This window comes from Danio rerio, chromosome 12, assembly GCF_049306965.1.
Source record: "Danio rerio strain Tuebingen ecotype United States chromosome 12, GRCz12tu, whole genome shotgun sequence".
NCBI classification, from domain to species: domain Eukaryota; kingdom Metazoa; phylum Chordata; class Actinopteri; order Cypriniformes; family Danionidae; genus Danio; species Danio rerio.
The window spans coordinates 7,753,983-7,770,696 of record NC_133187.1 but is presented as its reverse complement, the minus strand read 5'-3'; the positions used below and the strand labels follow the sequence as shown (position 1 = coordinate 7,770,696).

At 35.3% G+C, this 16,714-nt stretch overlaps 1 protein-coding gene across 1 annotated transcript in view; it reads left to right on the top strand.

The window, feature by feature from the left end:
• ipmkb (inositol polyphosphate multikinase b) overlaps nt 1–14,576 on the top strand; it is a 36,155-nt gene extending 21,579 nt beyond the window's left edge. The window contains 2 exon segments of the mRNA NM_001080064.1: nt 9,328–9,409; nt 13,574–14,576. Of these exon segments, the coding sequence (NP_001073533.1) occupies nt 9,328–9,409; nt 13,574–14,091 (600 nt within the window). The 3' untranslated portion in view covers nt 14,092–14,576.
• Nucleotides 14,577–16,714: the final 2,138 nt, after the last annotated feature.

Here is a 16,714-nt window from a genome sequence, read left to right as displayed (position 1 = left end):
TCTCCCAGAAGTGCTGCCATTTGGGCTATTGATGATCTCCATTACAGAGGCTCATGTTGAAAGAGGCTTTAATGAATGGTCAGCAGCTTTAGAGCCGACAGAAGAGGGTGAAGGCTCAGTGGTAAAGCACAGCGCTGTGCACTACAGTCACATTTACTGAGATCTGAACACAGCGGGTTATTGCAGCACTGTCATCAACACTGCTGGATGGAGCATTTGAGAGGGAATTCTGGACTGTATAATCAGAAAAAAAAAACACTTGTCAAGAATCTTGGTTAAAAATAAAAAGAGTGGGCACGGCATTTATTGCACTAGTGATTGAAGCTGTCAGAAATCATCTGTAAACTGATCTTTGAACAACTCTGCTAATGTAGTTGTGCATAATGTTGTTTATTGATCAACCATATAATACATTAATAATTACGTGCTGGATAAGTTGGCGGTTCATTCTGCTGTGGCGACCCCGGATTAATAAAGGGATTAAGCTGACAAGAAAATTAATGAATGAATAGTTTTACAAAATATTTATTATAAATAAGAGTATTATTACTATTATACAATTATTCTATTCTAAATAAATAAAAGAAAATATCAATTCTAAATGTTACTGCAACAATGTAAAGACACAACTGATCATTGAAGAAATTTTTTGCATAAATATAGTAATTTCAGAACAGCATTGGGGGCTCAGTGGTTAGCACTGTCGCCTTACAGCAAGAAGGTCACTGGTTCGAGTCCCAACTGGTCCAGTTGACATTTCTGTGTGGAGTTTGCATGTTCTCCCCGTGTTGGTGTGGGTTTCCTCCGGGTGCTCCGGTTTCCCCCACAGTCCAAACACATGTGCTATTGGGGAACTGATGAACTAAACTGGCTGTAGTGTAAGAGTGTGTGTGTGTGTGTGTTTGTGTAAATGGAACAGTTGGCGGTTCATTCCACTGTGGCGACCTCTGAAATAGAGACTAAGCTGAAGGAAAATGAATGAATTCAAATTTATTTCATTCGAATGAAATTCTATAGATAGTATAGTACACAAAACATATGTTTTATAAAATCATCTGTTGTGTGATGTCTTAGACCCGACTCATAGCTAAGAATTAGGTTTATTAAGTCAAACTCCCTCACTTCATCCCTCCTTTCTGCTTCATACAAAAAATCTATCAGAAGCTATGCTTAGTCAAAATAAGATCATAATCATATTATTTTACTTTTGGTTTTGACTACTTTCAAAACTCACTGCGTGCTGACACCTGTAAATAAAAGGCTTTTACCCCTGCCATAAGGCAGGTTTGAGATTCTGACGGTATGATAACCTTGGATAAAAACTTTCACAGTATGATGGTGATTGCTGTGATTACTGCACTAAAATGTTCTTTTTAAATGTCTGGGTAAATACAAAAAACTTTTTTCCCCGTTAGACACAATATATTTTACTTTGAGCAACATTAATATTTTTTTGGAGCAGTAAACACGGCAGGCTGAAAAATGTAAATGAATCATTGACTTCTGCTCTTGTTTTTAAAACACAGCTTTTTTTACAATTTAAAACGCCATCTTTGGATATCTTTTCTGCTGAAGATACGGTTGTCCTTAAAAAAACGTTAAAAAATTAAAATAAAAAGACGTATATATATATAAAAAAAAAAGCAACACATACCTTAGAAACGTTCTTGCAGGAAATTTTGATGATTTTAAAACCTTGACTTTTCCAAACCGCAGTATGCACGCAGGCTGATAGGTCACCTTATCTACTTCTGTCTCATTAACTACATGCTGCAGGAGATTGGTTGCTGTCGCCTCGGTAGCCAATGAGCATGCTCCTCAGCCTTTAAATGCTAAGTGTTGTTTTACAGTAGCATGTGCAATGTGTTTTCAGAGACCCTCCTCCACCCCAGCTCCACCTGTTTAGATCTGCTTTGAGGGTTACATATACACCACCTGATTAAAGTCTTGTCACCTATTTAAGTTTTAGGAACAGCAAATAATAACTTGACTTCTAGTTGATCATTTGGTATCAAAAGTGGCTTATATGAAAGGCAAAGGCCTCTAGATTACGTTTAGTTACCAAAATTAAATATGATCATGCCTTGATTTTTAATGATTTAATCAGGACAGTAAGGTCTGACTTTGCTTAGACAAAAGTCATGTCACTTGACAGAAATAATGTTCATGTCTGGTCACTGGACTGGCCAATCCTGGACCACCTTGACCTTCGCTTTCAGGGAATTTGATGTGGAGGCTGAAGTATGAGGAGCGCTATCCTGCTGGAGAATTTGCCCTCTCCTGTTGTTTGTAATGTAATGGGCAGCACAAATGTCTTTATTCCCCAGGCTGTTAATGTTGCCATCCACTCTGCAAATCTCTTGCAGGCCCCTATACTGAATGTTACCCCACACCATGATATTTCCTTCACCAAACTTGACTGATTTCTATGAGAATCTTGGGTCCATGCCGGTTCCAATAGATCTTCTGCAGTATTTGTGATGATTTGGATGCAGTATTGTGAAGCCCATGTCCTGCCTCCAGCACAATTAATACACTTGCATAAGAACCAACAATCTAAAATGCTTTGAATAACTGTGCTGGGAAAACTAAATGCAATTTGAACAATGAATCCTCAAAATAACTATGCACAAGCTCTGAAGGATTATTTCATAATTCTCTCTCCATTCATACACTTATATTATTCATGTCACACACATTTGAACATCTATGTGGTCTATGGTATGTAACGTTGAAATCTGCCATCCTAGAAAGGCATTGTGCCTCTTCTGAAGATTCAGAATTGGATTAGACAACTTGAACGATTAATTTCATGATTTATGACCGTTCGGGATCTTTTAAGCTTCTGAAAGCGAACTCTGCATCTGTTTTGCGCAACACATCCTGTTCATTTTGCTTACGCTACTGATGTGACTTGTTTGTGCAGTCATGTTTTCTTGGCAGCATGTATTTGCAAATAAGTCTTGGAAATAAGGCTGAAAATTCCACAGCTATCTGTAATTTCTCAAAGCTTGACAGGCTTTTGGAGACTGACACTGACGATAACAGCTCGTCCTGTTTATTGTATGTCATCATGTGTAAAATGACCACAGTGATGAATTAATAACTTGCGTCAAGGAAGCAAAGTCATGACAGCTCCAAAAATAATTCGGTGCCGTTTACACTTCAGGTTTCTAAAAGGTTTAAACATTAATACATATCGCCTGCCTGTTCAGGATTTGCCATTGGCCTCAACAATGGTGTCTGAGGCTCACGGTGTGGCCATTTTCATGTACTGAACTCTTATTATTGGACTCTGCCTAGGTATACAGAGACATTCTTCATACAGCACCTCTAACAAAAAAAGAATAACATTTTGAATTGCATGTGTGTTACAACAATTACAGTGGTGCACTAAAGGACAGTATATGCACAGATTTAGCCACACACAAAAAGTTGACTCATCGTAAAATTGAGTTAAATTCTTGCTCAAATGCAGTTCTTAAGTTGACAACCTAAAATTGTAAGGCAACTTGCTGCAGAGCTTTTTGAGTTGACTCCAATAAATAAAGTTAACTTCTTGAAAAATGCCGTTCTTACACTATAAATGCTGGGTTCCACTAAATCAGTCTGTGTTGGAACAACATGAAGGAATTAACTTATATACTTTTACAAAATTAAGTGGATTGAACATAAAATTGAGTTGTCACCAAAAACCCTTAAAATTGTGTTTTTGAGCTCATTTTAATCAAGTAGTTTGAACAAACTGCAAACATTTTTTTGAGTTGAGTTAACTCAACCTAAAATTGTAAAGGTACTTGCCGCAGAGATTTTTGAGTCGACTCAACTTTAAACCGAGTTAAATTCTTTCAGACATGCTGTTCTTAAGTTGACTCTACTTGAAAAGCTCGGCTGCAAGTTGCTTTACAAATTTGAGTTGACTTAAATTGAAACAAGTGCAGCACTTGGGTTAAGTTGTTACTGTAAAAAAAAAAAAAAAAGTTGACAACCTAAGATTGTAAGAGTTTGCTGTCAAGCTTTTTGAGTTGATTTAACTTAAATTGAGTTAAGTTTTTGCAAAAAATGCAGTTCTTAAGTTGAACTAACTTAAAATTGTAAGGCACAGCTTTTGAGTTGACTCAACTTAGTACTTGGATTACCGTTAAAGTTGACAACTTAAAATTATAAGGCAACTTGCTGCAGAAATGTTTGAGTCGACCCTTTATTCGAGACAAGTGCAGTACTTGGGTTAAAAGTTGTTAATGTAAAAAAAAAAAAGTTGACAACTTAAAATTATAAGGCACTTGCTGCAAACCTTTGCCTCAACTTAATTCTTGCAAAAATGTAGTACTTGGGTAAAAAGTGAAGGCTACTCAAAAAACAAAACCTGTGCAGCAAGTTGCTCCACAGTTTTTAATTAAGTCAACTTATTTTGTTTACAGTGCATAAGGTGTGTTCTAAATAGTACACTGTAAAAAATGATCAGTTACTTGAAGCGAGTAAACCAGTTGCCTTAAAAGCAACGAGTTGACTTCATGTAAGTAATGTAAGTATGTAATGCAAGTAAACCTATTGTAACGTATAACGGTTACATTGACTTGACTTTTATAATTATGCTAGCTGTACTCACTTTTAAAGTCAACTAATCCCTTTTTACAGTGTCAGACTATTTCGTTATTTATTATATTTATTTTAGTTACTGTAATTTTGCTAGAAACAGAAATTCTGGAAAAAAACAAATGTTATCACGGTATATTGGAAAAAAGTGATACATTTATTATTATTATTTAAAAAGGAAAAAGTGAGTACAATTTGCGTAATTAAAAAATTAAGCCAACTTAACGGTTACAAGTTACAATAGGTTACTTAAATTATCTTTGTGAAGTCAACTTGCTGCTTTTAAGGCAATTGGTTTACTTGATTTAAGTAATTAATCACTTACACTATATATTGCCCTCCGAAGGGAATTTTGGTGGGAAAACAGTTATTGCTGCCATATTGAGATGTCTGTCCCAACCAAAGTGCTTATAAACAGCTACTTTGAAGGCACTTTTGGAAATTTAAAGAGTGCAACTAATCGACACTTTGGGCCCCAATTAAGTTTTGTGTAAGTTGTTTGTTTACTGTCCTGGCATGAAGGATATAGTGTTTTGGTCATTTTGGCTTATCTGTATAAATTGAGATTTGACATTTATGTAGGAGACACCTAAAAATAGTGAAGGAAATATGTTTTAGCACTTTGTTGTTGTGTTAATCATACTATTAAAACACAAATTTAGTTCTTTAGAAAGTTAATATTTCCGCTTGTGATCTCCATCATCTGTTAAAAAAAAAAATGTATAAAGCTGAGATGAGAATGTTCTCAACGGAGAGCTTTTCATGCAGTCAGTGAGTCATACTGTCAGAAGAGAAATGAAAATCTGTTCAGTCTAAATGAGGAGGATACAGTTTAGAAGGAGAACGTGTGTAACCAAAGGTGAGTGTAAAAGGTCAAGTTAACCAACAGAGAAGGAATGTTTCCGCTCTGAAAGACTGTATATGGGTTTACCACTTCTGTAAAACAGGAAACCTTCATTGGGAGTTTGTTTGCCAATAAATAAATAAATAAGACAGACAGTAATTTAAACTGAAATAATCATGAATTTAAGAAAATTTGAAAGAATTAATTTTTTATTATCATTTTCATTTCCTTTGAAGAACATTTGGACTGTACAGGAATTTTCTGGAAGATCCGCTATTTAGTTAAGTCACATTTTTTCATTTCAATTTTTACTATAAAGCAATGCTCTGCATATATTTCTTTAAAATCCCACTGACCTTGACTACAACAGACTGAACTGAAGAGATTCCTAGACAATAAATAAAAGCCACAGCTATTATGTAATTGCCATAGACCAATGGAGATTCAAAGATGTTTACTAGATAGGGCATATTCAAATCATTTTGGCCACTTTTGATGCACTACCCCTCAAAGGTTCAAGCTAGAACAAACAGTCATTTGAGATTTAAAAAAAACGGCCACTTTAATAGGTACACCTGTCTAACTGCTCAGTTAACCCACATTTCTAATCAGCCAATCACATGGTTGCAACTGCTGATCTACCTGGATTTTCACATACAATTGCCACTCCTGTCAGCTAAGAACCGGAAACTGAGGCTACAATTAGCACAGACTCACCAAAATTGGACAATAGAAGACTGGAAAAACATTGCCTGGTCTGATGAGCCTCGATTTCTGCTGCGACATTCGAATGGTAGGGTCAGAATTTGGTGTCATGTCATTTGGAAAACATGAAAGTATAGATCCATTCTGCCTTGTATCAACGGTTCAGATTGGTGGTGGTGGTGTAATGGTGTGGAGGATATTTTCTTGGCAGACTTTGGGCCTAATAGTACCAATTGAGCATTGTCAAAGCCACAGCCTACCTGAGTATTGTTGCTGACCATGTCTCTTTATGACCACACTCTGATGGCTACTTCCAGCAGGATAACGCATCATGTCATAAAGAGCAAATCATCTCGGATTGGTTTCTTGAACATGACAATCAGTTCACTGTACTCAAATGGCCTCAACAGTCATCAGAACTCAATCCAATAGAGCACCTTTGGGATGTGGTGGAAAGGGAGATTTGCATCATGGATGTGCAGTTGACAAATCTGCAGCAACTGCCCGTACTATCATGTCAATAAGGAGCAAAATCTCTGAGGAATATTTTTGGTACCTTGTTGAATCTATGCCACGAAGGATTAAGGTGGTTTTGAAGGCAAAAATGGCCCAACTCTGTACTAGTAAGGTGTACCTATTAAAGTGGCCAGTGAGTTTATACTTGCTGTTTTTATGCTATATATATATATATATATATATATATATATATATATATATATATATATATATATATATATATATATATATATATATATATATATTCTATAAATGCAGAACCTGTCAAAAATATAAATCATTGCAAATTTAACACATTTTATCTTAAAACAAAGTAGGCTTCACACACAGCAAACATCATTAGCTTCACACAGTAAAATGTGCATGCATGTGTGAGATAGAGATCATGAAGAAGGTTATATTTGGATATCTGGATGTCCATCAGACAGGATGAGCTTATCACGCTGGCCTCTCCCAGCATCCTCAGGGTCTTTAGCTCGTCTCTTGAGAAACAAGGGTGGAGGCCTCCAAACCCTTTATCATTCGCTCATGATGGATGAGCGTTATGCAACATTCTTACTTAGTCAGAGACAAAGTGTGCTTCATTTTCTTAGAGGAAATGTGCTGCAAGGCTGACTGAAGGCTGTGTATGCAATGCCTTTTGAATGTTATGTTTGTTTCGAAGATGGAGTTGTAAAGCTTTTCTGATGCATGTTCTGCATTTCTGATTTTTTTTACACTCAGAATTGCAAGATATAAACTTATCGGAGCACTCTACTTTTTATTTTTGAAAAAAAAAAACACTCATTTTACAAGTCTACTAAAGTTATATTGTTGAATTTTTCTAATTTTGTTTTGTCTGACAAGAGCACAGTTCAGTTCAATTAAATTTTTACTTGTATAGCACTTTCCACAATAATTGCTGTTCCAAAGCAGATTCACAAAAGAATCACATCCTTACAGCCAAAATCTGAAACGTTGAAGAGTTGTGTAAAGCGTTGGCAGTATTCAAATGTAGTTAACCTGCAGTTATATGCTGTCCTTCCAAAATAAATAATATTTACATGTAATAATAACTTTTAGCTTAGCATAAATCGGGACTTGTGAAAGTTTATATAGCATTTGGAGTTTATATTTTGTTTTTATTGCATTTCTGAAGTTGCTTTCTTAGAACTACAAGATATAAAAGGTATGAACAGGACAATTTCTTACAATTAATACAAAACAAAGTTATGTTTATATGCTTATGTCTTATATGCTCATTTTAATAAGTATGGTGCTTCTTAATGGTATTTCTAAATGTTACAATAGGGGCTTTCTTTTTTTACAATGCCTATCAAATTGAGAGCTGTGTATTTTTTAGTTTTTATTTATATTTTTTTTTTTTTGTAATTATAATTTTTATTTATTATTGTTTTAATTATTTTTATTGATTTTATTGATTTTTTTATTTTATTGTAAATTTTTGTTTTTTTATGTATATTATTGTTTTATGTATTTATATTTTTATTTTATTCATTATTATTATTATTATTAATATGATTAGTTTATTATTAGTTTTATTTATTTATTAAAATGTGTTATATATGTATTATTTATTGTTTATTTTTACATTTTTTTATTAATTCATTTTTATTTATAATTTTATTATTATTATTATTTTTTTTTTTAATTATTTATTTAATTATTTATTGTTTTTATGTATTTTTCAACATTATTATTATTATTATTATTATTATTATTATTATTATTATTATTATTATCATTTTAATTAATTTATTTTAATTTATTTATTAACTATTATTATTTTTGTTGTTGTTGTTGTTGTTATTATTATTATTACTTTAATAATAATTATTACTTTAATAATAGTAATTTAAATACATTTTTTAAATCATAAAAGTTTTTAAGTTTTTTTTTAATAATTCCCTGTAACACCCCAGGGTTTTTACCAATGAGTGCCCTATAAAGGGTTAAAGGGAGTTATTTTATTTATAATGTAATCCTTTATGCATTCCTCATTGATTGACCTTGACGGGACACAGCTTACTTTACCTTCCTACATCCTGAAATATATTTTGTCTTGTTTGTTTTCCCTCTTTTATTGCTCCTGGCTTAAAGGTCTACCTAATTAAAAAAAAAAAAAAAACCTTAGCAGAGGCTGATAATTGAAGCAAAATCACTGGCTCATCTTAGCAAAAACAAAATCAAGTTTTGAAGTCTTCTGGATAGTTGTCTAAAATCAGGCACAGGATGGCCAGTGAGGTCCAAGTTTTATTTTTTATTTCTTCAGTGAAATATTGATGGTGAGCAGACAGTATGCAAATTTTCGGTCGCGGTTCGTGCCAGGGGTTCTGCTCTCTGCCAGCCCGTACTGGGGTAAAAAAAAAAAACAGATGGATGAAAAGAGCCGATCTACATAACCACCAAGCAAACAGAACCATTACTCATAATTGCGCTGTTGATTTGGATGATATAGAAAGGAACTTAATGCCCTTCTCAAAATAAACCCAAATTACATGGTACGATATTATATTTTCTCCCTTGTCACCCTTTCCAGAAGTTCAACTTGAATTACATTTCCTCATAACTGAAAAGTGAATGTAATGACTGAACATGTCCTCTAGAGGGAGAAACTGTCCACTTTCACTCATCCTCATGCTTTTCTCTGTGTTTATGTCTGTTAGGTGTATAAAGTGGGCTCAGACGGTTTTGACACCTATGACCAGCATTATGGAAGAGGGCTCGGGAAGGACACCATCATGGAAGGTACTATCTATGTCTACGTATAATTATTAATTTATTTTTTGTTTGCAAAAATACAGCTGACATGTAGCAATATTTGTATGCAATAATTACATTGTCAACGAAAAAAGATACAAGAGAGAGAAAGAAATAATAATAATAATAATAAAGAACTTGAATATAAACTTGAGGGTAAGATGTATAAGAATCAATCACAGTATATAAATTGATGTCATTACAAAATGAAATAGTTCTGTTTGCTTGAGTGCCGGATGAAGGTGATCACCCACCATACCTGTCAACATTGGGATGTGGAAATAAAAGGATATGCCCACCATAAAAAGGGATTCCACCGATCCCATCCCCACTCCCCTTAAGAAATCCCCAATTTACTAAATATGCTCATTTGGAGATGTTTCATTGTAAATAAACAGTTAAGTGGTCAGTAATATGTTTTATTATTATTTACAAAAGAAAACATAAGTAGTATACATTAAAAGCAAATAAATTAGCAAACCGTTTAGCTTATTAAAATTAATAGCTATTATAAAGAAACAGAATCAAGCTATCAAATCTCATTAGCCATTTCTTCAATGTGTAACTTACACAATCTGGATGAAGAGCAACGAATAAATGATTCATTTAGATTTATTTAATTTGATTACATTAAATAACAGATGTGTCTCTTTAAAAATGCACACATCTTTTGTTATAATGAAAGCATTCGAACTTTTTATGCTCATTTAGGATGACATGACTAGTGTTTGGGAAAAAAAAGACACCAAGATCGACATCTTTAGATGTTGTTGTTGTTATTATTATTATTAGTTAAGTGTATCTGTCTGTTTAAACATGCACCCAAAACCCGGACTTTCGCTCCGCTTTAAATCACAAGTACAGAATCGTCTATTTATCACTATGGAGCGCGTCAGCTGACAGTCATGCAGCCGTTATATGACCGTTTTGAGAATTGCATATGAAGGGGAGACGGCATCTGTAATGAATAGGAAGAGAATCGCGCTGTTTTATGTTTATTTTAAAGTGTTTTATGTCCGAACATAGCGAAAGCACAGAACAGACTTACATTTAAGGGTAAGGGTGGCCCCTGGTGGTTTGGCGGTATGGGTTGAGTACAGGGAGGCTCAGCTCTTTAATGTTTATTTACAACCCATCAGAGAAAGACTACAAATACGGGACAATACATTTACGGGATGATAGCGGGATAGAACTGTAAAATAAGGGAGAATCCTAGGAAGAACGGGAGGGTTGACGGGTATGCCATCCACTCATTTGAAGACAACGTTGTTTTCGTGTCATCTCGTTTGGACTATTACTTTTTTGTACCTGGGTGTAAATCAGCCCTCTCATTCTCATTTGCAGCTCATTAAGAACTCTGCGACCAGACTTTAAGGGACAGCTATTATGCAAAAATCACTTTTGTAATGGGATTAAGCACAGTTGTGTGGCAACAGTCTGTAAATATAATCAGCTTCTAATGGTAAAAATGTAGTAATCATTTTTTTTTTATAATCACACTTGATAAAAACAGTCTGCAGAAACACTTTGATTGACATTCTCCCTTTGTATGTGTCATCAGTGGGGCAAAGCCCCACTCATTAATGACGATCTCTCCCTCATTAGCATAGGATGTTAGTCTTGTTTTTGAATCTGCCACTATGCTGGCACATTTGTAGCTCCGCCCTCTTTTGAAAAGAGCATCTCATTTGAATTTAAAGCGACAGTCACAAAAATGGCACAATTTCGCTCATGGCCTAAAAGGGGCAGATAAAGAGAATGGGACAACTGCATGAATAAAAAATTACATGAAATTAACCTGAAAATAAATGAAAGACACTCGAAATTATAATTTACTAGGACCAGGCTTGATCATACTATTTATACCAGATGTCGAATTGGACATTCTAGGTTGACACATTTATATTGACTGAATAACGTAGCACCACCTCAGTGTAATTACTGCCAGGCTGCTCTTACCATAAACCATATTTTGTTGAAATGTGGAAATTTAAATTACATTAGACAACATTTTTTTATAAGGAGTTGTGTATGGACATAAACAAAGACTATGGCTGCGTCCGAAACCGCATACTTCCATACTATACAATACACTTAAATCAGTATGTGAGCCGAGTAGTATATCCGAATTCATAGAATTCGAAAATCAGTATGCGAGAAGTACCCGGATGACTTACTACTTCCGGCGAGATTCTAAAGTGCACATCCCATGCACGCTGTGCTATCCCATGATGCCCCGCGAGAGAATTTATAAATGGGAGTGAAGCGACGCAACTGACACAGGTAGGTCATGTGATCGTGACAAAATGGCAGGTGTAGTACGTCCAGATTCCATTCATACTGTATAGAACGTACTTTTCTAACGGCCAAGTAGTACGTTTAAATTCAGATGCAGTACCTACTGAGTGGTTTCAGACGCAGCCTATAGAATACACAAGACGCGTCACCCGTATACTTTTGAATAGGGAAAAGTGTAACTGTATATGGCAAATGAAGCCCCACCTTCTAGTACAGAAGCCAATCAGCGTTCGCTATAAAATGACAATTCTCCAGGGAAGGGGCTCAGACCAGATGTGAGTTTTTGTATATTTTGTGTGATACGAACATTTAGAAATGAAACTAAATAAACTGTTGTTGTTTAATTTCATTGGTTATTCGTAATATGAAATGTAATTTATAGCTTGGCAAGTAGTTTTGGAGGATTTGATGTTTCCCCATTCAAACAGAATGCCCAAGCATACTGTCCGAGAGGTGTTTCAAAGATGGCCGTCACGTGAAATGACTTGCGTTAAAGGGAATTTGACATAAATAAAGGTTTTGTTTACAAATAAATAAAGGTTTTGTTATTTAAACACACCCCATATGGCTCCTTTAAAAAATGCATTTGATTAAAAAAAAAAGGTTCCTGACCCCTGGTCTAGTGTCTGGGAATGACATTTTTCAGTGTCTGCTATAATTTTAATGTTGTTTTTGTGTGTTTACATGATGAATATGGCCACGGTGTAAATACACAGTGCAGTTACGATCTTATTGCCACATTATATCATTATGATAACATAATATATGCCTTCAATGATTTCCTAAAAATAAATACCAAAAATACCAGGTGGGTGGAAATGTAAGGCTAAGGCTAGAAATACAGCTTCGTCTTAAAAAAAGGGAAGGAGACCGACAGAAACTCAAGAGTTTAGAGAATAAACCTTCTCCTGACCAGGTTAGGTTCTCAGAGTAAGTGACCACGGGAACTGACTCTGAGTTAAAGTTACCTCTCTTTCAGAAACAGGCTTGACTTGCACTGCTTCCTCCATTTTGACAAACTTGCCATTTTGAAACGGAAAACCCAGAGTTTCTCTCATTTCAGGGTTAACATGGTTTGAGTTTTCACTTAACCTCCTTTCTAAAAAGAGACTCTGGAATAACTACAGCAGTCACGATCGTCTGATCTCATTTGAAGCAAGAGATTGCGATGACATGATGACGTGTGCAGGTGGTGTAGTGCTGTCACATTTCTTAGAGGAAAATTTTGAAGCCCTTCTCTTTTACACTCCGTTTTAAGGGCCAAGTGGAAGGGGAAGGGGTACAAAAATAGAATTGTGATTGGGCCCCTAAACTAAGGTCCTGACTCTCTGTTGACTCTCTGCTGACTCTCTGTAATCCCACAATATCCTTCAAAAAAGAGTAGGCCCACAGGCATCTGTCCATCATGGCCTCCTAACCATCCCCATATCATAATTGACTTCATCTTTCTGTCTCATCTCCACCAATCAGCTGGTGTGTGGTGTGCAGTCTGGCACAATATGGCTGCCATCCCATCATCCAGGTGGATGCCGCATGCTGGTGGTGGATGAAGAGATTCCCCTCAAAAATATCTAAAACGCTTTTAGTGTCAGGTATTTGGAGTTTGAGAACATGCAAACTCCACACAGAAATGCCAACTGGCCCAGCTGGGGCTCAAACCAGCAACCTTCTGGCTGTGAGACAACGGTGCTAACCACTGTGCCACTGTGTCCCATTAATAACTTAATTCCTCGAGTAATTTTTTGCGTGTACTAGTGTAATTTTGTCCTGAACTGCATGCAGATAGCTGGTCTGAATTAGTGGTCTCAGTATAGAGCTTTAAATGATATTACAAGCACCATCCTCATCCCGCAGGTCTATCCAAGTTCTTCTACAATGGTGAAACTCTCCGCAAAGACGCCATCACTGCCAGCATCCTCAAAGTCCAGAAGATCCTACAATGGTTCGAAGGCCAGAGTCGGTTCAACTTTTATGCAAGCTCTCTTCTCTTCGTGTACGAGGGCGTCTGCGCGCCAAATCCCGGATCCCAGAGCCTTCCGGAAAGCCCGATCAAACCTGAGACCTGCGAGCAGAACAACAACATCTCCACCATGTACTCCCTGCACAAGAAAAGCTGCGTCCGGAGCCACTACCAAACCAATCAGGACAACGGCGTCTGGAGCTCCTCGCAGCAGCCCAACGGAAACTGCAGCCTGGCAAGACTGGAAGAGGAGCAAAAAGAGACCAAAAATGAAGCAGCAGCGGACACGGTTAGTGACGTGGAGGTTAAGATGATCGACTTTGCACATGTCTTCCCTAGTGACGTTCCCGACCAGGGATACATCTACGGCCTGAAGAACCTCCTGAAGGTCCTACATCAGATTCTGGAGTGAAGGTATGGGTGGTCTTGGTTGTGTCTGTTTATCCGCCTCTCTCTAAATCTGCACTACCTACAGCGTCAGTGGAGTAACCTGTTTGTAATCCATCGTCTACAATGTATGTGCTTTAGTCTTTTAAAAGCTTTGTACAGTTTGTTATGATATCTTACTCAGGTAAATGAATCTATAGTGCTTGTACGTTTATCCCGACTAAAGAAGAATATCGAAACACTCTAATGATATTATGCCTCAGATGTTACAGAGCAGTTCCTGTTTCCAGAGCCATTGCAGTTTTTTTATTATTATTTTATTTTGTTTTATTTTTTTTAAATCAGTGTAATGGAAGATAGGAAGTTGATGTGTGAGGATTTTGTCGTACGTATATGCTGCCAATATGACCCTGTCTGTTTCAGACCTGTTGAATCGTGAATTTTATCTCAGTTGTTTTTTTTTATAAAGAAAATGTGATTTGAGAAGAATTAAATCTTTGTAAATGTGTACACAGTTTGTGATTACTAATGCAATATCTGTCGAGAATCCCCCGTTTTCTTCATCATATATACAGCCCTTGTGTGTGTATATAGTGTGTCTGCGTCAAATGCCAAAGTTTCCATCAATGAAGTCAGCTTGAATGGGGATTTTAATAATTTCTCTTATTACTAGCTGGTGTTTGATTTATTTGGGGGTTGAATAGGATATGATCGTATTTTTAGTAGGATACCGTAAGAGGAAAAACAGGAATATCCTCTATTGTTAACTTTTTTTAACAAAGACATGGTTTTACACTTCATTTGTTGTTTATCTTCTCTCTTATTTGTTTTTTATTTGCAGCAGAGAAAACCATTGTCAGTCATTTAACTTGACAATTCACCTCAATTTTGTTTACTCATTATTTATTCACCCTCAGGTTGTTGAAAACATTTACGAGTCTCTTTCTTCAGGTAACTACAGATATTATTTTGAAGCATGCTGGAATTAGCCAGGAGCATTTTTAAAGTTTGCAAAAAAAAAAAAAAAACAAACAACATCAAACAAATGCGACTTTGGAGGGTTTCCATCACGTTTTAAGAGTGGCTGACTGTGTTATTGGTAACTTAGCAACCAATAGTAAGCAAAGCAAGCATAATGGAGATCGCTGATTAGTCCCTAATGTTTGCTACATCAGAGTTTATTCAGCAAATGTGTTTTTATATCTCGTCATTTATATTAACCCTTTTCCATAAACCACCTCAAGTGAGTGTAAAGTTTTTTTTTTTGTTTTTTTTTTTTTCACAAAATATGGCATTTCTGATCAAAATTTGTCATTTCCATACCTTGTTTCTTATGCGATTACTTTAAAATATGCGTTAACACAAGGATGGAAACCAGTAACAACCAGTTTCCAATATTATTCTAAGTATATGTATATATATATATATATATATATATATACTTAGAATAATATTGGAAATTGAAGAATGCTGGAATTAGCCTTTAGCATTTTCAAAGTTTTCAAAAAAGCAACAAACAAATGTGTATTAGATGAGATTCTATTACGTTTTTAGAGTGGCTGACTGTAGTATTGGTAACCTAGCAACTAATAGTAAGCAAGGCAAGCATAATGGAGACAGCTGGTTTGGCACTTTGGTGTAATGTTTGCTAGGTCAGCGTTTATTTAGCAAAAGTCTTTCCGTCTCTCATTGTTTACATTAAACCTTTTTTGATCACCACCTCCAGTGAGTGTAAAAATTGTTTTTGTTTGCGAATTATTCAATTTAAATGTAACTTTTTTTTGGCATTTTTATTTTAAATACAACATTTCCATTACATGTTTCTCGTGCAACTACTTTAAAATGCTCATTAACACAGGGATGAAAACCACTGGCTACCAGTTTCTAATAATTTATTCCAAAATTTGTATCTTTTCTTTTTTTTTCAACTGAAGAAAGAAACGTTGACAGGTTTGAAACAAGTGGTGGGTGAACAAAAGATGACAGAAGCTTTATTTTTGGTTAAACTAACCTTTTAACCAAGGTCTACATTTAAAGTTTTGACTTTTATTAAAAAATATATTCATTAAATTAATTTTAGTAATTTTGAAGGGGCCATGAATCGAGAAATCAAGTTTCCTTTGATCTTTTGACATATGTGTACTTTAAAATCATCTTGCAAGTTTCAGAACTTCTTAAGTACAAAAAAAACACCGTTATTAAACATCGTTTAAAAACACCATATTTAGCATCCAGAATGGCTCGCTTCAGATTTAGGTTCAATATGATGTAATACATAGATGTAAGTGTCTAAAAATGAAAGATAATGCAATGCTGATTATATTGAATCCTTTAATGTCGCAAATCACAATCGATATTGAATCACTTTTGCTTGTTTCTGCTGTCTAGTAAATATGGTTTATGTACCAAGTATTTCAACATTTAATGACATATTTTCTATACAGGTCTATAGATTATATTATTTACAAAACTGTTGCGCAATCATTGCAGTCAGTGTTAAATTCCAAGTCTCCTATCATAGCAAAATCAGTGTGCGTTCCAAAACACAATATTTCAGAATTTGGAAAGATGTACAATGTGGTTCATGACCCCTTAAAAATTGTGATTTGGAGATGAATTAACAATCTTTCCTTGGTTACATTCAGAAA